The sequence below is a fragment of the Gekko japonicus genome, unplaced genomic scaffold (genome assembly GCF_001447785.1).
Source record: "Gekko japonicus isolate JY-2015 unplaced genomic scaffold, Gekko_japonicus_V1.1 scaffold370, whole genome shotgun sequence".
Lineage (NCBI taxonomy): Eukaryota > Metazoa > Chordata > Lepidosauria > Squamata > Gekkonidae > Gekko > Gekko japonicus.
Window position 1 is genome coordinate 731,189 of NW_015174285.1, and position 21,064 is coordinate 752,252.

The following is a 21,064-nucleotide window of genomic DNA, read 5'->3' on the forward strand; positions in this document are numbered from 1 at the left end:
AAGTTGGCAGGATCCAACCTAATGCTCATATTTTCACATCAGAATGTTTTGTTGCAAAATAAATGCATACAAGATTCTTGTAATTGCTTTTTTATATGTCAGCAATTGTACACCATTTAGTGGTATTGGATGAATTCATTACTTAACCAGTTGTTTTTATACCATCTCCAATATTAAATTAAATAGAGCTTTTTAAAGCAATAATGGATTTATGAGAAATTGCGGAGAAGTTAGGCTGGGGTTAGAGGGTTATCTTTTTTGTTGTGGTTATATACTGCAACACTTTTATTATAGTTTTAATAAAATTATGAGAAACTGAAGAAGTTAGAATTAGTTTTTGTGGTAGCAATAATTAGAAATTTTGGTCATTAAAGTATGAAACCCTGAAAATTGAAATGAGTTTTGGACCTAAATTTTGGGGCTAGCTTCTAGTGCCAAAGAAAATTTGTGAAGTTCTGCGCTATGCAAACCAGAACAAGAAGTATGTGTATCATAATCTTCAATTCAATTTATTGTAATTAGCCATTGGCCGTTACAAGGCTACAAAACTCTCAGCAATAAAAATACAGATTATGAACAAGGTATAGGCTAATATCAGAATATACAAATGTACCAAAAGTCAGTAACAAAATGTGACTAATTTAATACAGTAACCTAGATAATCCCCCTTCACGTTGCCACCTTGGAATGTATATTCTTTGCAGCAAGGGCAAATAATGAAGCTTTACAAGAAACATATGCATCAATGTCAGGTAACAAAAATGAAATTTGATCCTCAGCTGGTATACACTAAGACCTGATAAAATACCTGCTAAAAATTTAGCCCTTGGACTGGAGTACCGTGGGCAAAAGAGGATATAATGAGGTAAGTCCTCGAGTACATGGGTACCACAAATACATAGATGATGGGCCAATGGAGTTTGATTAAAGCAGCCCTTCAAAATTGCCATTGGCATTTATTGAAACTAGGGAAGTAAAGGACGTTCTCAGTACGTATTTGGAGATGTTGACTAGATATGGAGTTCTAGAATGGTCTGATTTAATCAGTTTGTACCATGGTGCTGCTTTTCATTTTAATATCAAAGAGCATTCTAGCTGAGCATCAATATCATAAATCCAGTTTCTAAGTTGAGATTTATCAATTGATGTTCCTAAAAGATCATCGAGGATGGAGTATCTTGAACGATTGTTGTTAAGAAAATCATGGCGTGGCAAATCTTTGGCTAACAGCAGGTTAAAGGATTGGTGACTGAGGGAGTTAGTTTGTGAGTTTTCCATTCTTTTCCAGTATCTAATAATTATAAGGTGTGCCCAATCCTTAAGAGAAGGGATACCAGTTTCAGCTCTCATCAGAACAGCTGGAGACCCCTTAGGGAGAGCTAAATGTGCCTTTAAAATGCTTCTGGACTACTTCAAGGCTGGCCAAGACGGTGTCATTCCATCCTCATACTTTGACTCCATACAAGAGATGGGGTATATGCTTACTCTTGTATAGTTTCAGAACACGGTCTATAAGGTGACCTCCCTTGGAGTAGTAAAAACTCAGGATAGACCAGACCAGTCTTGGTGCTGACGATTTGACTGCTGCAACATGGGCGGACCAGTTTAGAGTCTCTCTAAAAGTAATGCCAAGGTATTTAAATGAATTGTATTGTTTAATTGGATTTCCAAGAATACTCCAATAGGAGATCTTTGCCCTGTTCCTAAAAACCATGACCTTAGTGTTATCAAATTGAATAGTGAGAGCTTCTTCTTTACAATAGGTCCCTAGTTGGTGCAGCAGTAGCCTCTTCAGACCAATTTTCATGAGAGAAATTAAGACCATTAATTAAAACCATGTCATCAGCATATAACAGGATTGAAAAAAAATTTGATGGCTCAATGAAGGGGGAGTAAAGTGAGGTCTTAAAAGTTTCCCAACTATGTTGTTGATGTAAATATGAAATAGTAAGGGGGCCAACATGCAGCCCTGCTTCACACCCTTCCAAATTGGAATTCTGTCAGTTAGGGGGGCAGAGGTTCCTACTCTGACTTGTGCATGGGTATCTTTACCCTTTAATCTGGGAGAACCGGGTTTGATTCCCCACTCCTCCACTTGCAGCTGCTGGATGACCTTGGGCAAGCCATAGTTCTGCCAGAGCTGTCCTTGAAAAGAGCAGTTTCTGTCAGAGCTCTCACAGCCCCACCTACCTCACAGGGTGTCTGTTGTGGGGAGGGGAAGGGAAAGGAGTTTGTAATCTGCTCTGAGACGCCTCTGGGTAGTGAAGGGCGGGGTATAAATCCAATCTCTTCTTCTTCTTCTTCTTCTTCTTCTTTATGTAGCTCTTTAAGCAAGAATAACAAATGATTATCAATGTTCAGGTCTGTGAGCTTTGACCACAGTCGGTCCTGTCGATCGAATCAAAAGCAGCGGCCAGGTCAACAAAGGCTACATGTAGAGCCTTCAATGGGCCTTGAATACTTGAGAAAGCCAATTGGTGGAGTGTTAGGCAGTGATCAATGGTGCTTAATCCTTTCCTAAAACCTGCTTGGATGGGGTGGATAATTTGATTCTCAATTACCCAGTCTTCCAAGTTTAGTCAGCAGGTATTTGCCATATAGCTTAGCTGCTGTATCAAGCAAACTGATTGGTCTGTAATTTTGTGGGGCAGATTTGGTCCCTTTTTATGTAAAGGGATGATAATACTTAATTTCCATCCAGCAGGTATCAAACCTGTGTCATTGATTTGGGGAAAAATTCTAGGCAGCACAGGGAACCACCAGTCAGGGAAAGCGTTGTATGCATCTGGGGGAATCAAATCTTCCCCGGGTGTTTTACCAGAGGTTAAAGAGGCTATTAAGTTTCTAATCTCAGATTCTGAGACAGGGTCCCACTTGGGGAGACTGGCTACATCAGTAGAAGAAATAGAAGATTGGTATCCAAAGACAGATGGAGCTGCGGTGGCTCAAGTGGTTAAGACGCTGAACTGCAGGCTATGGAAGGACAGTAGTTCAGCAGTTCAAGACCCGGATGCCGCATGATGGGGTGAGCTCCCATCTCTAGTTCCAGCTCCTGCCAACCTAGCAGTTCGAAAGCAAGAAATTGCAAGTAGATAAATAGGTACCACTTTGGTGGGAAGGTAACAGCGTTCCGTGCGCCTTGGTGTTTAGTCATGCCGGCCACATGACCACGGAAACGTCTTCGGACAGCGCTGGCTCTTCGGCTTTGAGACGGAGATGAGCACCGCAACCCTAGAGTCGGATTCGACTGGCTTTCGAACAAGGGAACCTTTATCCAAAGACAGAGCTAAAGTATGTAAACCATTCTTTGCCTGATATGCATGAATCAGACTGGCAAAGAGGGCCAGAAACGAGAATCATTCTTTTCAATGACCGCCCATTCCAACTCATTCCAGAGTAGTTTAGCATAGTTCATTTTCTTCTGCTTAATTAGGTTTTTGTATTGAGATCTTAATTGTAAAAGGCGGGACAATAATGCCCCATCTGTGTTAACGTCTAGTTTGTCTCATGGTGTGAACTAACACCTTCTTAAGCTCTTTACACTCGAGGTCATACCATCAATTCTTTACAGCTGAAGAGGGTGTTATGGGCCTATTGTTTATAAAGTATGGCTTAAGTTGTGCATTGATTTCAGCAAAAATCTTTATGGCATCAGTACCTTGATGTAATAGAGCAGATCGCAATGCAGTCAGTTCTGGGCTTTTGAGGACTTGGGCTAGTACATTATATAAATGTTCAGACCATCTAAGTCTCCTAAGGCTAGGTGTAATGCCTTCAGCAAAACCCTGGTCTGAAATTAGTAAAGTCTTGGGATTGATGTTAAGTATCAGCCGTTGTGGACAATGGTCACTCAAGGAAGAGTCCACAACCTTAAACTTGGCCACAGAATTCATTAAAGAAGCAGAAATGGCTATATAATCTATGGTACTGGCCCTACAAGTGGAAAGGAAGGTGAAGGACCCTCTAGACACATCAAAAAAGACACCATGGAGAACATGTAAATTAAGCAATGAGAGAAGTTCCAAAAACTTTAAACCAAACTTATTTATAATTGTACCTTTCACTGAGCAGTTAAGAAAGTGGGCATGTGTTGCAATCTGTACGTTCAAACCTGCTTTAGCATCAATATCCCCCAAGCCTATTCTTGCATTAAAATCACAGCATAAAATAATGTTTTCAATCATAATCTTCTGCAAATTTGATGTATGGTGCAGGATCCAGCATTTACAGCTAAAAGCAAGGTTCTTGTGAGATGAAGACAGGCTCAAAGGAATGTGAGACATACCTGCAGAACCTTCAAGCTATGCAAATGACAGTTAATAGGGTGGTCTGTGGCCAGTGTTTCAGAGGTGTATTTCTTGGTTCTTCCACTGAGTTTTAAAAGAAGCAATTTCAGAGTTTGGCATGAGAACTGTTTAAAGCAAAATACAGACAAAAGCCGCTTTCCTTAAGTAGTTCTTATGCCAATCTGCCATTGCTTTTTATACTCAAGGCGGGGGGAGGGGTTAGGTTGGAGGATTCCTTTGTGGGAAAAGTGCTGCAAGGGAAGTTCCAGAGAATTCAAGTAAATAAATGGGTGATGAATGTGTGCTGTTGTGTCAGTTTTCAGTCTAACTAGAATAGTGAAGGTACAGTAAAGGGAAGTTTGTTGTCTTAACCCTTTAATCAAAACTTGCTACAAAAAGCATCCCAGCACACTTCCTTCGTTTGAAGTTCAGGGTCCATTCTTAACCTAAACAGTCCTCTTGAAACAAATTAACAAAGACAAAGCAGTGGAATAAGGTGGGTTGCCTTGTAGTATCCCTGGAGGCATTCTGTGTGGCAGAGTTTTATGCATGAAGTGGGACTGACAAAGCAAAAGATATTATCAGACATGGCAGTTCTGTTTATGTTCCATCTAAGAGAGTGTCAAGCTGCTTTAGTTAGTACATGCTGAAGCAGCCTTTTGGCAGGTGTCCACATTTCAACTGAGGGAGGAGCACTTCTGTTCAAAATGGATGAATTCCATTAGGTTTAAATGCTGCAGAGCTTTCATGTTGGATGAATGTAATTGGATTTGTGGCTGGGGATGTGGAACAGTAAAACATATTGGTACTATCAAAATGGGCTGCTTATTTTGACACATTTTCGAGGAGGAAATTCTGCTGTAAAAAACACTTTTGGATACCAAAGTCTTATGATTATACAGGTCTTTCACATCTATAACTTTTGCAGCCTTTCAGACTGCAGTGACTGTTTATCTGAGTGGCAGCTTTGAAGTACTTGTGGAAGGTGTGGATGCCATAAACACAATAGTAAATTAGGAAAAGGGGATTGTCGCCGTTGACCCCAGAAAATAGGTATTTTTTTACTTTTGACTGCTGATGAACCCCAAGCTTGTGAGTTAAACGAGGCTATTCAGACAAGAACTGTATCTTATGAAAATGTTGCTTGGTATCAGTCTGGTTCATAAAGAACCAAAAGCTCTTGCTGTTGGGTGACTTTAAAAGACAAGATAGTTTTTCTCTTGGCTTTTGTTATGCGTCAAATGCTGGAAGACACCTTTTTGGTGCATCCATTCTCCCTGACAAATTGTATTTAAATTAATGGATTGAATTGCCCTCAGAAACCATGTTTTGCTCTTTCCCAGCAGTTTCAACCCAAAGTGCCTGAAGTCTCCGAAGTTCAGTCTTTCTCCAATGTAAGAATCCTGCAAAGCTTTGCCTCTGCTGGGAAGCAGTTTGATTGTTGAGGTTGCTTAGCTGTGCAGTTGTGTTTTGCTTTCTTAGTATTTGCTTTGTGTGTGTGTTGGTTATGGGAAAATGTTGACTTGGCCCTGTATGAGATGTTTAGATATGTGGAAAACTTTGTGTATTAAACATTTTTATTCAAATGGTTCAGACAAAAATGCTAACTTTTGCTTGCAGGTGATCTTTCATTTGGCCATCTAGATTTTGGATCAGAAACATAATGCCACCATTTCTTTAAAACCCAGACTGAGAAGATGCAGAATACTGCAAATTGTTCAGATATAGCTTGAGCCAAGAACATAATTTAAAAACTGAAAGGTCTGTTAGAGCTTTGAGAAGCTGTTTAAAACACATACTGCTTGTTTAATGCTGAAATATCCAGTTAGCAGTAGTTTTTCCTAGACTATGTAGCACATAATATTGCACTCCATGTTAAGCAATTCTGCATTAATTTGATATTTGTCAAGGACATGAATCTTCAGTCTTCTTTTTTATAAACTAGTTTTTATTTTGGCACTATAAGACTTCTGAAGAAATAAGTCCTCTTTCTCTAGTGCAATGAAGCGGCATTTTCTAAACCTTGATAGCTTAATAAAATCTGAGTCAAAGCAGTTCAGCTGAACATTGTGGAGAGAAATGCATATTTTTTGTGTCTAGTTTTTGCATTATACCAACCAAGTGATGGCAGGTGCAAACCTTGTCCTTCTACTCTGTGCTCTAACTTCTAATATTGTGAGCATGCAAACTGACTTAGTTGGACTCCTCCTTGTTTTCTTTACAGTAGCACACCAGAAGTAGCAGAATTTCTATCTCTGTAGGTAGAAGTCCTTTTTTTCTCATGGCACTCAAGAAATCTCATTGGTATACTTTCTGATAGGCTTTGAGGCTTTTAAAATTTCAGAATGTGTCTGATATAAATAAATTCCCTGCAGTTGTTGCATTTCTTTGAATTTTAAGTAATTAGGAGCTTCTAGATGACTGTACAACTTCGTCTGGGTTGAGTGGTTTTCTCTCTGGCTGTTGAAACACTATTCAGATGCTTCTGCTTTTGCATTTGTCTTACATCCTTGTGCCAATGCCTTTGCTTTTTCAGACTTTCTTTAGATACAGCATAGCACCAGGTTGTGCCATTAAAGTTCTTTTTAACTTTAGTAGCACATTGTTTACAGGAAAAGGGGTTTGCCTATTTTAAGATAAAAAGTATGAAAGGGCCCCATGCAAGGTTCTCCCATTCACATAAACAAACATGAAAGCTTTAAATTTTTCTCAAGTGTGGGGAAAATATTGCTTCCCCAGTTGCTTCCTAGGTAGTAAGCTAGGAATGGATTTCTGTAAAACCTTTCTGTGATAGTAACCATGAATTCATTCTTTCTGTATCATCATGATATATCTCTTGAATTTCTGCAGTTTTATGGGTAGACACCCTCTGACAGGGTCTCTTAGTTTTATGACTCTATCTTACTAACATTTCTTGTCTTTCAGATTGAGAAAATCATGAGCTCCATTGGTGAAGGCATTGACTTTTCTCAAGAGCAGCAGAGGATTTCAGGTACCATACTGAACTACTGATGGGTGTGTGTTCTACTTTGATGGACAGCCTTCTCAACCTGTATTTATGTTCAGAAGACCAAATAAAAGAAGTGTGAAAAGCCGGATCCATATTAAGGAGATATTGAGCCCTTGAATTTTTCAAGTTGCTGTTTGAAGCTGTGCTATTTAGAACTGTCCAAGTGGGAGGGGCTTGGGTAAAGGACGGCAACTAGCTGTTCTGCAGTTCCTACGTTCATGGGGATATAACCTAATTGACCCTCTCTTAAATAATTATTGAGTTGTGCTCCATTATTTGGCATAAGCAGCTAACAGAAAAATTCTGCACACACGCTGCATACATCGTATGTTGTTCTCTCTTTTTACTATCTATTTGGACTTGTTTTACATATTACTTACTTAGTACTCCAAAGGAGCTAAGTGCTAAACACAACTGAAATTAATTACTATTAGGCTTGGCAAAGTGGGAAAGCAAAGAGAAATGCAGCAAGGCTTAGGGTTGACCTAAAAGTGTCTTGCCTTACGTATTTGTTTGCTGTTTACCTTCCTCCCTGTTTGCATTCCCCTTACATGTACCTGACTTCTTGTCATGCTTGCCAGTGATGGAAATGCATCTTAAGATTATTTGCTCTATTCCTTGTCTCAGTACTTCCCCCAACCTTGGTTGAGATTCTCACTTTCTGTTAGTGACTCTGTTCTGTTAGTGACTGATACGACTGCATGACTAATTCTTTTTTTAGTAGCTTCAAGTATTAATTTATAGGAGGTCTTGAAAGTGGTAATCTAAATCATTAGAAAAAGCCTTTCACAGTAGCAAATCATACATTGATGTAGATCACAGAAAGATGTCTAACTTGTGCACTAAAATTGGCTGATCCAAATGCTGAATCATTTTGAGTGGATGGGAATGTAATAAGAGCGGGAAACCATAGAGTAGATTTCTATAGTATTATGTAGAGCTGCTTTTTTATGCAACTTCATTTCAAGGGGTGTCCAGCCTAAGAGAAATATATTCCATGCTAAGATTTGCAGCAGTACATCCTAACACAAGGAGTAAAAGGAGATAAGTCTTTTCAGAAATTCAGCTTTGGTAAAATCTTATTGTTTAGTATTGCATTATTTAACACATGCCAAGAACAAAAGAGCAACACTAATCTACAGCGAACCAAAGGGGAAATATTCAAAGGTGCAGTCGAAAATTTCTTGTTTTAAGTAAATAACCAGATGTTTAAGCTTTACTGCTTTTTTCAGGCTTGAGGGGTTGAAATTTAGCGAAAGAGCAAATGCCCAGCATGTGGAAAGTTCCAGGTTCAATCCTTGGTATCTTTGGTTAAGGATATCAGGTAGCCCATGTTGTGAGATGTGGAGATGTGCTGTCAATCAGATGGTACAGAGTTAGATGAATCAAGTACTGGATTCTGGATAAGACTGCTTCATATGTTCCAAGGGACTATAATTCAGAAATTCTACAAGCTTCTAGAATTCTACAGCTGAGTGCTTCCCCTCCCCTCAGCACAAATGATCACATGACGAGGGGTGGGGAGAGCACTCTTCCCTCAGTGTTTTTCCTGCTGCCATAGAGAAAGGACATTCTACAGCCTTCTTACTTACTTCAGGAGATTTACCTCAGGAGATTAACAAATAGTAGGTTTTCTTCCTACAGAATTCTTTCAATTCCTCACTTGAACAAACAGGGATGGCTTTTTTCAAGAAATGCCACTGTTGTGGCACTAAAATGGCACAGCATGATGAGCATACTCAGTGTTTTATATGCTTGGGGGAAGACTATAACACCTCTTCATGTAGAGCATGTGGTCTTCTCACCCCCAAAGCTCAACAAGAACGTGTCTTGCAGTTGAAAGCCACACTGTGGAAGCAATCTCTTGAAGTTCCAAAATCCACGGATTCCCCTCGAAAACAGGCCAGGACTTCTTTGGTAGTGTCAGCCCCTATAGAAAAAACAAGGTCCCAACTGGAGACATCAGACCAAATCCCGAACTGGTTAAAAAGGCGAAGAAAAAAAATCCAAGAACTCATTTATGACTGCCACTCCCAAGGTACTTTATTTGTTTGTTGTTAGTTTAATTTGTATCCCGCCCTCCCTGCCAAGGGAGGCTCAGGACGGCTTACACAGAATATGTATAACAACTAAAACACAAAATTTAAATAAAACCACAACAATATAGACTCTGAGACCTGGTCAGAATTATGGAGTTGGTGTGATGCATGGAGTCGACTTCACCATGATGCCAATCAGATCCATCCTGGTGCTGCTCATCATTGTCAACCCAAAGTTGACAGTCTGACTCTCCTGGATTGTCAATTGAGGTTGCTTCAGCATCGAAGCCCTCATTCTCAATGCCAACACAGCTCTTCAAGTGCAAGTGCAACCCCGTTTTGACAACCACACACACCGCCTCCATCCCTGATGTCGAGAGAGAGCGGGTCCTCAGATGATGTTGTTGAACTCATTCCTTCAACTCCAAAGATAGCTTTGATGAAGCATTCTTCACAACCTGAGGTCTCCAAGTCCCAGACACCTAATTGGGACTATCCATATCAAACGGGCCATATGGTACCAATGGGACCCGGCTCCTAGCAGTCGAAGTCAAACACCTCCTCGATGTCCCTGGTCATCTAGAAGATCTCAATCCTCAGAAAGCAACTGTTCCATTTATGAATCTACTCAGCCTTCTAAAAACCCAGAGACTTTGACAGAGCATCTTTCTGACTCCAAATCAGAACCAACTTCATGCCATCACCAGACAAGAGTGTTGGGGATCCCACAGAGGTGTCCCCTACTGAAGATCTTAAACTTTACTCCATTTCATTTATTAGGTTCATTGACCCGAGGTCTTAAGCCAAACATGCAAACAGCAACTATAAAATGCATTACATATAATTACAAGAAATTTAGACAGAACGTCTTTACAATAAAAGCTAGTAAACATGCTCTAGATCAGTAATATCAGAGCACATTTTATAAACTTCAATGAATTCTATAAAATCCCATATTATGGAAATTAGTTTTAAAATTTTAAAATTGTATACAAAAGGTACTTATAACATTTCAAAGCCACTTTAAAAATAGCACTATCGAAAGATATTTTGCCACCAAGCGAGTCGTTTCAGGGTCCTCATCAGCTAATAGTATGGTTATCACCCAGGGTTCCATAGGGAGGTGATATCTTTGTAAAATAGGAGTAATCCAGCAGGATCTGGGGTCAATCCATTGGTGGCAAAATAACATAAGATGACCTAAGGTCTCTATTGCACCTGATCCACAATCACACAATCTATTTGAGTACTGTATTTTAGCAAAACGGCCACTTAACTCTGCAGTTGGAAAAACATTCAACCTAGCAAGCGTGAAGACATATCTAGATCTGGGGGATGTAAGGAAGCTCATATATGAGGGAGTTTTCTTAGGTGGAACAATCCCTAAGGCAGAGTTGGAGCATACTCGCCTAGCACGAATTGAAGTGCTGAGTCGGTCAATGTTTGTCACCCTCAATCTCATCAGATTTAGCGCTTCTTGATAATTTAAATTATTAAGCACCGTAGGAGCGAGACCAATCCACTCCAGCTTGTTATCTATATGTTTTACTCCAAGCAGTTATTTGGAATGGTGAAAAACTTACATATTGAATGTACTCCTCCTAAACCCTTTATGGACATTCTATATTCCACAGACCCAGGGCCCATAGCTATACCTATGGTGATGGAGATCCGGGACATTACGAACAATGTCTGGGCTAAACCATCTTCCTTCCACCAAGAAAGTGAAAAATTTATGATCAAGGAGGAGGGTTCTGAATTCCTCTATTATCATCCCCCCTAAGGTTGCCAGCCCCCCCCCATGGGAGCAAGGGAACCCCCGCTGTTGTAGGCTCTTGCCTGCCACCAGCAAGCTGGCCACGGAGGTGAAATCCCGCCCCCAACTGACCTTTTCGGGCCTACTTCTGGTTTTGGGTCTACTTCCGGTTGGGGATGACGCTCTGGTTTTGGGGCAAAACTCTGTGGTTTGAAGCCCAAAAAACAAAGTGTCACCCCTGACTGAAAGTAGGCTCGAAAGTGGCCAACATCACTTCCAGTCTCCTGGAAGGACGTTGGGAGACCCCCTACAGGCCAGGCAACCCTAAACCACCTCCTAATTCTATAGTCACAGAGGTCCTTCCCTCTAAACATCTAGGTGGAATTCATCCTCCTCTCACAACAAAGAGGGACACAAATTAGATACTTTAGGGTATAAGCCGTATACCTCTGGGGCCTTGGGGTGCCTTATAGTCAATTTTAAAGCTATTATAGCCCACTACTAGACCCACCTTTGGGGTCAAATGACCCAGTATATGGAATCCCTTCCAGAAGACAAGAAAGATCATGCTAAGACCATCCAATCAGAAAGTCTAAAGCTTGCTAAGCAGGAACTCAGTGCTTCAAGATGCTTAGCAGATGCCCTTAGTAGACCCATGGCCTCAGCTATTGTTATTAGAAGACACTATTGGCTACAGGCTTCCACTTTTCCTCCAGACACCAGGGCTTGAGTGGAATCCCCCCCCCCCTTGGAGGGAAGACACTATTCAGCGAGCAAACTGACTGGGTCCTGGAGAAAGTTCGTAAAAATAGATTCACAACAAGATCCTTGGGTATAACTGCTCAACAAACAACAACCTTTAAGCCCAGGTATTTTCCCCGGCATACCCAACAAACTCCTTTTGGGAAAGGGTATAGATTTCAACCCTCCAGCAACCAACAATACCGCACCCAATACAGGTCGCATCATCAGTCTAGAAAACAGCAGTCTAGACAGAGAGGGCATCAGGGACATTCCCCCCAAAGGCCCTTCGTTCAAAGGAAGGGCCCAGCATGACTAGCCGTGTCTCAATTTTCAGCTAGACTTGCCTTATTTGAACAACGTTGGTCTATTATTACAGATGAAGTTTGGGTTTTAAAAATAATAAAGTTTGGGGTTTTTTGGAATTTAAATCTGAACCTTCTTGTACCAGTTGTGGATCCATTTCATGCCCTCATGATGTACTTCTGCAACAGGAGGTTCAACGGCTCCTGCATAAAGGTGCAATTTGAATAGTTCCCACCTGGAAACAAGATGATGGCTTCAAATCAAATTATTTTCTGGTAAAAAAGAAAGGTGGAGGCATGAGGCCCATCCTAGACCTCTGACAACTTAACCAGTATTTCCACATCCATAATTTCCGTATGCTGACTCTGGAAGACATATTTCCTTTCATAAAAGAGTGCTGGTTTGCCCTCCTTGATTTAACTGGAGTGGTTAGGGGTTCTCATAAATTTTAAAAAGTCCACTCTGACACCCACTCAGGAAATAAGTTCATAGGAATGAGACTCAATTCAGTCTCCCACCGGCTTATCTCCCAGTACTTAGGGTTTCCACCTTTTCTAATGCATGTTTCCAAAAAGCATTATGTATCCAGAAACTTTTGGGGTTAATGTCCTCCACCATAGCAATGATCTAACATGCGAGACTTCACATGCTCCCTCTGCAAAATTGGTTCCTGAGACACTTTAGAATGGGAACAGACCCACAATGGAAGAAAATCTCCATTCCTAGAGTGATCATTCACTCCTTGTCCTGGTGGTCTCTAGATGACAGCCTTCGAAAAGGTGTATCTTTATCTCCTTTTCATCCTGACCTCCATCCATATGCAGATGCCTCCTTACAGGGATGAGGAGGTCATTGTGATACCATCTCTATTAATGGGCATTGGAGTACAGCTGAAGTGAAATTCCATAAAAGCGTGTTAGAGATTAGAGCAGTTAGATATGCCCTTCTCTTTCAGAAACAGTCTACAAGAGGACACTCCTACTGTCCACGGACAACATGGCCATTAAATTTTACATCAACAAACAATGGGGGGGATAGGCTCCCTGAGATTGTGTAGAGAGGTTTCCCTCCTTTAGGAGCAAGCCATCCAAAACAGGATACATATCATGGCCATATATGTGCTAGGGCAGGACAGTACCTTAGCGGATCTCCTCAGCAGAGGCCCCAGCTCCACCCATGAGTGTTCTATGCATGTGCAATATCATTCTCCACCCAATTTTTCAAACTTGGGGTTACCCCACTATAGACCTATTCACTTCAGAGATCAGCACAAAGTGCCAGATCTTTTGCTCCAGGGTCGCCACAACCGACCAGTCATTAGGGGATACATTCCCCCTGCACTGGTCTCTCACCCTATACTGTGCCTTCCCATCTTTCCCACTTCTTCAAAAAGTGATAATTAAACTCAGGTTAGACAGAATTACATGCATTCTCATAGCTCCACTTTGGCCAAAGACGGTCATGGTTCCCATGGCTCCTACTCGTTGCAGGATCTCTCCAGAGGCTGAGTCATTCCCCTACCTGTAGTCCAAGACATCATTTTCATAGGGCATCTATGACACCAGAACTTAGAAATGCTACACCTACACACATGGCACATTTATCTGTAGAACACTGCTCTAACAGAGTAGCCGAGGTTTTACTTTCATCCTGTAAGCCGGCTACATGGAAGCCTTACAAATCTAAGTGGGACCATTTCACAGTCTGGGCAAAAGACAGAAAAATTCAATCCTGCCCCTTGGCAGAGGTGTTTGAATACCTCCTTTCATTACTAGATGCCGGACTATCTGCCTCCTCTATTAAAGTTCATTTGGCAGCTATATCTGTGTTCCATTTAGGTGTGGATTCTAAATCTGTGTTTTTGAGCATACTATCAAAAAGGTTTATGAAAGGTTTGTTTAATTTATACCCACCTGTAAAATGCTTGTCCCTCAGTGGAGCTTATCTCTTGTACTCTCCCAGTTAATAAACTGTTTGAACAGATGGCTTCATGTGAACTTTCTTCCCTATCCTATAAAACAGCTTTCCTAGTCGTCATTATGTTGGCACACAGGGTCGGCGACCTCAGAAGATTGAAATATGATGCCCCTTTCCTTAGATTCCACATGGACAAGGTTGTCTTGAGATCCAGCATTGAATTCACTCCAAAGGTAGTCTCTCAATTCCACTTGTCTTAGGACATAGTTCTACCGGTGTTCTTTTCTAACCCTCAATCTCCAGCTGACCAAGCAATGCATACACTAGATGTGAGGATGACATTATTGTTTTATTTGGATTGTACATTGTCTTTCTGTAAAGACAAAAATCTTTTCCTCGCTTTTGCTGAACCAATCAAGGGAAAATCAGTCTCTGCACACAATCTTTCTAGATGGGTAACGGCTGTCATAAAAGTTTCTTACGATGCAGCTTGCTTAGAATGCCAATTTCCCCTGAAGATGCACGCAACCAGAGCTCAAGCCTCCTTTGCCCCCTTCTGAGCCACTCCATGGTCGGGGACAGAGGGTGGTGCTGGGCGAGAGGCTCTCCCCGCAGTACCCACTAGAATGTAGCAAGATCCTCTCGCCAATGCTATTTAACATCTATATGCACCCTCTCACCCAGTTAGTCCGGAGTTATGGGCTGGGTTGCCATCAGTATGCTGATGACACTTAGCTTTATCTGTTAATGGACGATCATCGTTCCTGGAAATTTGACTGAGGCTTTGGATGCTGTGACTGGATGGTTGCGGCAGAGTCGATTGAAGTTAAATCCATCGAAGACAGAGGTCCTGTACCTGGGTCATGGGAATTAGGAGGTGGGTACCAGGCTTCTCACACTGGAAGGGACACCTCTGGTGTCGGCCCACTCAGTGAGGAGCCTGGGAGTAACACTGGATACCCCCTTATCTGTGGAGGCCCAAGTTGCTGCAGTCGCCAGATCTGCATTTTTCCATCTTAGGCAGATCAGGTTACTGAAGCCCTATCTCTCCCCCCAGGACTTAGCTACGGTGACCCATGTAATGGTCACTTCCTCGATGCCAATAAAGGTTTTGAATTGAATTGAATGGTCACTTCCAGGCTTGGTTACTGCAACTCTCTCTATGCAGGCTTACCCTTGAAGCTGATCCAGTAAGTACAGCTGGTACACAATGCGGCGGTGCGCCTGCTGATGTCAATGCCTTTGCGGGCCCACGTTCGGCATGTGCTTTGTCAGCTGCATTGGTTGCCGGTTGAGTACCAGATTTGCTTCAAGGTGTTGGTAAATACCTTTAAAGCCTTATACGGCTTGGGACCAACATACGCTCTGAGAGTCAACATCTCCTGGTGATCCCTGGCCCAAATGATGTCTGCCTAGCCTCGGCCAGGGCTTTTTCTGCCCTGGCCCCCACCTGGTGGAACATGCTCCCTATTGAGATCAGGGCCCTGCGGGATCTTATGCAATTCCGCAGGGTCTGCAAGACGGAGCTGTTCCGCCAGGGCTTTGGCTGAGGCAGTGGGCGTCCACATATGCCCGCCCCCCCAAGGTTGCAGTCTCCCACCTACTGATAACCGGCCATACGCAGTTACATCAATGGGCCGGATTCTCCCTACGGCAAGCATGACTACTGATTTTATATGTTTTAATGTGTTTTAAATTTTATTGTACTTATTAAAATGTTGCAACCCGCCCTGAGCCCGTTTACAGGATAGGCAGGATAAAAATGCGAAAAATAAATAACATCACGGAGATCTGCAAAGCTGTGACTTCGTCCTCACCATCAACATTCATTAAGCACTACTGCATCATTGTGGACTCCAGGAGGAATGTGGCTGTGGGGAAAGCAGTGCTGCAGTTACTATTCTGTTAACTGGCCCACACCCACCTCCATGGTAAGCCATCTTGCTAGTCTCCCATGTGGGACTGCACAGAAGACATGAAGATGAAAACATGGTTGCACTTACCTGTAACTGATGGTCATCGAGTGTCTTCTGTGCAGGCACACATCCTTTCCTCCTTCCCCACTGTGGGCCATACTCAGTAATATTAATCTCCATGGTGGCAGAAAGAGGATTGAGGTAATAGTGTTCCCCCCACCCCTCATCATGTGATCGTTTGGACGGGAACAGAGCCTGAGCTCTGTAATGCCCAAGGGATGGGGAGCACTCAGCTGTAGAATTCTAGAAGCTTGTAGAAAACTTCACCGTGGCAGGCCTGTTCTGACATAATCCCATGTGTGCCTGTGCAAAAGACACTCAATGAGCATCAGTGACAGGTAAGTGCAACCATGGGGGTGGTTTGTATATCAGACTCTATTGGTAGTGATAGCAATACAAAATGTTGTTCCAGTGATCATATTTTTATTCTGTTAGTGAGTTTTCATTTGATCAGAGTTTTACATTACTCTGGAGTAGATTTCACAGTTGTATGGCCTCGCAGCTGGGGTTTTTTAAGAAGAAGAGGAGATTGGATTTATACCCCATCCTTCACCGCCCAAAGGAGTCTCAGAGTGGCTTACAATCTCCTTCACTTCCTCTGCCCACAACAGACACCCTGTGAAGTAGGTGGGGCTGAGAGAGCTCTGAGAGAACTGCTCTTGAGAGAACAGCTCTGAGAGAACTGTGACTGACCCATGGTCACCCAGCTGGCTGCATGTGCAGGAGTGAGGAATCGAACCCAGTTCTCCCAGATTAGAGTCCGTGCTCTTAACCACTACACCAAACTGGGATTTATTATTCTTTCCTACATAGGCATATGAACACTGTTCTCCTAGAGGGAGACAAATTTGCCAAGGAGAACTTCCTATCTGATAAAGGTAAAGGTTTCCGTTGCTCAAAAGCTAGTCGAATCTGACTCTAGGGGGTGGTGCTCATCTCCATTTCCAAGCTGAACAGCCAGCGCTGTCTGAAGACTTCTCCGTGGTCATGTGGCCGGCATGACTAAATGCCGAGGTCCATGGAATGCTGTTTCCTTCCCACCGAAGTGGTACCTATTTATCTACTTGCAATTTCTTGCTTTCGAACTGCTAGGTTGGCAGGAGCTGGGGCCAGAGACAGGAGTTCACTCCATCACGCAGAACTCGGGTCTCGAACTACTGAACTACAGACCTTCTGGTCTGCAGCTCAGCGTCTTAACCTCTGAGCCACCGCGGTCCCTCTTCCTATCCCATAGGCTTATGTTAATTGTGTGTGCAACTCATGCTTAGCTGGCATTTTTGTAAATTTGTAAAGGAAAGTTTAATCTGAAAGACTTTTCTGTTCTAATTTTGCTGAATCATTGCTGAAGCCCATAGCGGTCAGCTATGTCAAGGCTTTTCAGTTATACCATCCTGGTATTTTATGCTGTGAGATATTAATCCTAGTTCACACTTCACAGAATATATTAAAGTTGCTAACCTTGAAATTAGTTTTACTATTCCTCTTGCTAAAAACCAGTTGTTAAGAAAGACTAAAAGAAACCAACAAAAGCTGTACAAAAATGTCTGGCATATGTATAGTGGACATTTTGAAGAAAGACTAACTTTACTATGTATGAAACCCGTTCCTGATGAATCCAAGGTCAACTATAACATAGCCAAATGATCAAGTAGTATCTGGGCTGATATAAGGGCAGGAAAAAATTATAGAAACTTTTGAAAACCCCTCTAGTGTGTGGTCCCCTACAATCATTATTTACATATCAGTGCCACATTAGAAAGAATACATGACACATTAGAAAGAATGGTGCCAGCGCCAGAGGTTAGGAGTTTGGGAGTGCTCCTGAACAGTGTTCCCTCTAAGCTGAGTTAGTGTGAGCTAGCTCACAGTTTTTTAGCCTCCGGCTCACACATTTTTGCCTTAGCTCAGGAAGGATGGCTCCAGAGCAAACTAATCTATGCAGTAGCCAAATTGCTCGCTCACAACTTGAATGCCAGGAGCTCACAAAGTAGAATTTTTGCTCACAAGACTCCACAGCTTAGAGGGAGCATTGCTCCTGAATGCCTCCTTAACAATGGAGGCCCAGGTAGCAGCCACTGCCAAGTCGGCCTTTTACCATCTTCAGCTGATTAGGCAGTTGGTTCCCTTCCTCGAACGCAAAGACTTAGCAGCAGTGATCCATGCGATGGTCACCTCAAGATTAGACTACTGTAACACTCTCTGCATGGGGCTGCCCTTGTCACAAATCTGGAAGCTGCAGGGAGCACATCCTGCCGGCCCTGAAAGCATTACACTGGCTGCCGATAGCATACCGGATTCACTTCAAGGTGCTGGTTCTTACCTTTAAAGCCCTTTATGGCCAGGGTCCAACATACCTGAGGGACTGTGTCATGACCCCACCGGGTTGTGTGGCTAGTGGGGGGAAATGGATTTTATAGTTGGTAAAATGTTTCAATCACTTTGCTATAATTTGGTTAATGCAGAAAAATCCTTTCTAAGTAGTAAGTTAACTAAAAAAAGAGGAAGACCCATTTGCCTGCTACTTATTTGCTTTCTGTCAGTTCTTCCCTATTCCATGGTCTGTTACTTGTTTATATGTTTAAAAATCTGAGTCTTTCCTTCTAACCAGTTTGGTGTAGTGGTTAAGTGTGTGGACTCTAATCTGGGAGAACCGGGTTTGATTCCCCACTCCTCCACTTGCACCTGCTGGATGACCTTGGGCAAGCCATGGTTCTGGCACAGCTGTTCTTGAAAAAGAACAGTTTCTCTCAGATTTCTCTCAGCCCCACCTACCTTACAAGGTGTCTGTTGTGGGGAGGGGAAGAGAGAGGAGTTTGTAAGCCACTCTGAGACTCCCTTGGGTAGTGAAGGGCAGGGTATAAATCCAATCTCCTCTTCTTCTAACTTTGTGCAGTATACAAATAGTATTTAATAAATATTATTGGAGCTCTCATAGCCTTAGTTATTTAGTTTCTCTGTATAGAAACTGATTTGATTACAAGCCTGCATAATTAGTTTCTTTTTATAGCTAATTTTGAAGGGAAATTTCTAAAGCTACAATCCGTAAGCCTGGGTTCCACAGCATGCAGTCTGGAGGACCCCCTGCCCAGCTGGGAGTCAGTACTCTGACTCTCCCCCAGCAAACAAATTTCTCCCCAAACAGGAAGACAGGAAGGAGTTTCCCTGGGAAGAGAGGAGTTGGACTGATGCTTCTCACAGCTGTTCTACCAATGGAGAGTTGAATGTCCATGTTCTGAGCCCTTTCCTGGAGTGTGGAAGCCTCTGCTGCAATGAGCAAGTGTCTCAAGATGTATGCAGTAGAGAATGTTTCCTGGGAAGAGGAGTAGTGCTGCCTCTGAACTCTTCCTGGAGTAGGAAAACCTTCTCTGCTGCACCCAGCCTGCATCCCCAGCGGATGGACTCAGCAAACAACTCTCCCGGTTCCTGAGGAAGGAACAGAATGCCAACTTGGAATACTTCCAGGGAACAGGAAAACGTTTTCTGCTGTGTGTAGCCTGTATTGGGCAGGTTCCCTAGAGAGGTAGTCTATAAACTTTCTGGATAAAATATAATTCCAAGGGTTGGGCTCAGCAGAGAACTTTCCAGACTCCTAGAGAGGAGCTAGAACAATGTCTCTGAACCCTCCTCAGGAGGAGCAAATTTTTCTCTGTTGTGCCTGGCTTTACCAACAGCTTAAATTTAAAATATGTCCTTGATTATACTGGGCATTTGTGTGTGTGCACAGTTGCCCCTCTTAACTCCAGCTGAGGACCCTTCTGACCCATGTAATTGTTGTGCAACCCTGCTTTAAGCTTACCCTTTGAACACATGAAACTGCTTTATACTAAATCAGCTCATTAGTCCAGCAGAGTCAATATTGTCCACTCAGACTGGCAGTGGCTCTCCAGGGTCTCAGACCGAGGTCTTTCACATCACATACTGCCTGGTTCGTTTAACTGGAGATACTGGGGATTGAACCTGGGACTTTCTGCATGGCAAGGTCTGTACCACTGACCTACATCCCCTTTCTTCCCTGTTCTTTAGCAATTTGGACATGAGTCATCTTCAGACTCATTTTCTTAAAAGAAAAAGCTGAGGCACTGTCCTATGTGTGACATGACAAATGTGTGGCAATTGCTCTTCAGCCATGTCTTTATCCTGAATTCCTCTGTTAACTGAATTTGCTCTGTGAGCCATAGTTCTCTTGTACATATCTAATCAGGCTGAACGATTTCTTCTGTTGTCACCTTACAGCATTCGCATGTTGCTCACAGACATGGGGTACACCAGAAGAGTGTTGTGCATTAATGACTGTAGTATCAAACACTTAACACATTAGTGACTCTGGTTGACTAATCCTTGCTCATTATTTGTAAATAATCTGATTGGAACATAGTTTTATCAATTTCTTGTTCTGTCCTTCAGAAATACTTCAACGTTAACGAAATCTCTGATAACCTTTTGAAATTTTCCAAACCACTTGTATTTCTCCATAAGGAAAAAAGCATGTAACTGTATAGAATTTTGCCCTTGAACTACAGCAGCAGTAAAGGTGAACTTCCCTATCCAAATACTGATCAGGACATACAGCCTTAATTTGTCAGAAGACAGTTAAGTGCTGTCAGGTTGCTTACAACTTATGATGACCTTATGAATTAACTAATAAGCAAAGCCCGTTGTGGCGTTAGACAACGAACCCTAGATAGGAAGGAAGGGTTGGGAGGAAGGGAGAAGAGGAGGTAGAGAGAGAGAGACAGAGTTAGAGAGGAAGGGAGGGAGAGAGGAAAAGAGGGGAGAGACAGAGACAGAGTGGGGGGTTATGATAGTAATTTGGAAAGAAAGGAAGGGAGAAAGAATGAAAGCAAGGAAGTAAGGAAGAAGGGTAGAGAGAGAGAGTGAATGGAAGGAAGGAAAGAAGGGAGGGAAGAAGGGGAGAGAAAGAAAGAGGGGGGAAACAGAGTGAGAGAGAGAGAGAGAAAGTGGGGAGGGGAGAGAGAGAGAAAGGAAGGAAGAAGGGGGAGGCGGGGGGAGAAGGGGGGGGGGGGCGCCCATGC

The 21,064-nt window shown here is 42.6% G+C and overlaps 1 protein-coding gene across 1 annotated transcript in view; it reads left to right on the forward strand.

Annotated features, from left to right (window-relative positions):
* ANKS1A (ankyrin repeat and sterile alpha motif domain containing 1A) overlaps positions 1-21,064 on the forward strand; it is a 184,781-nt gene that overhangs the window by 90,301 nt on the left and 73,416 nt on the right. Inside the window, exons 15-16 of the mRNA XM_015423975.1 lie at positions 5,633-5,680; positions 7,212-7,278. Coding sequence (XP_015279461.1) covers positions 5,633-5,680; positions 7,212-7,278 — 115 coding nt within the window. The remainder of the gene's footprint in view (positions 1-5,632; positions 5,681-7,211; positions 7,279-21,064) is intronic.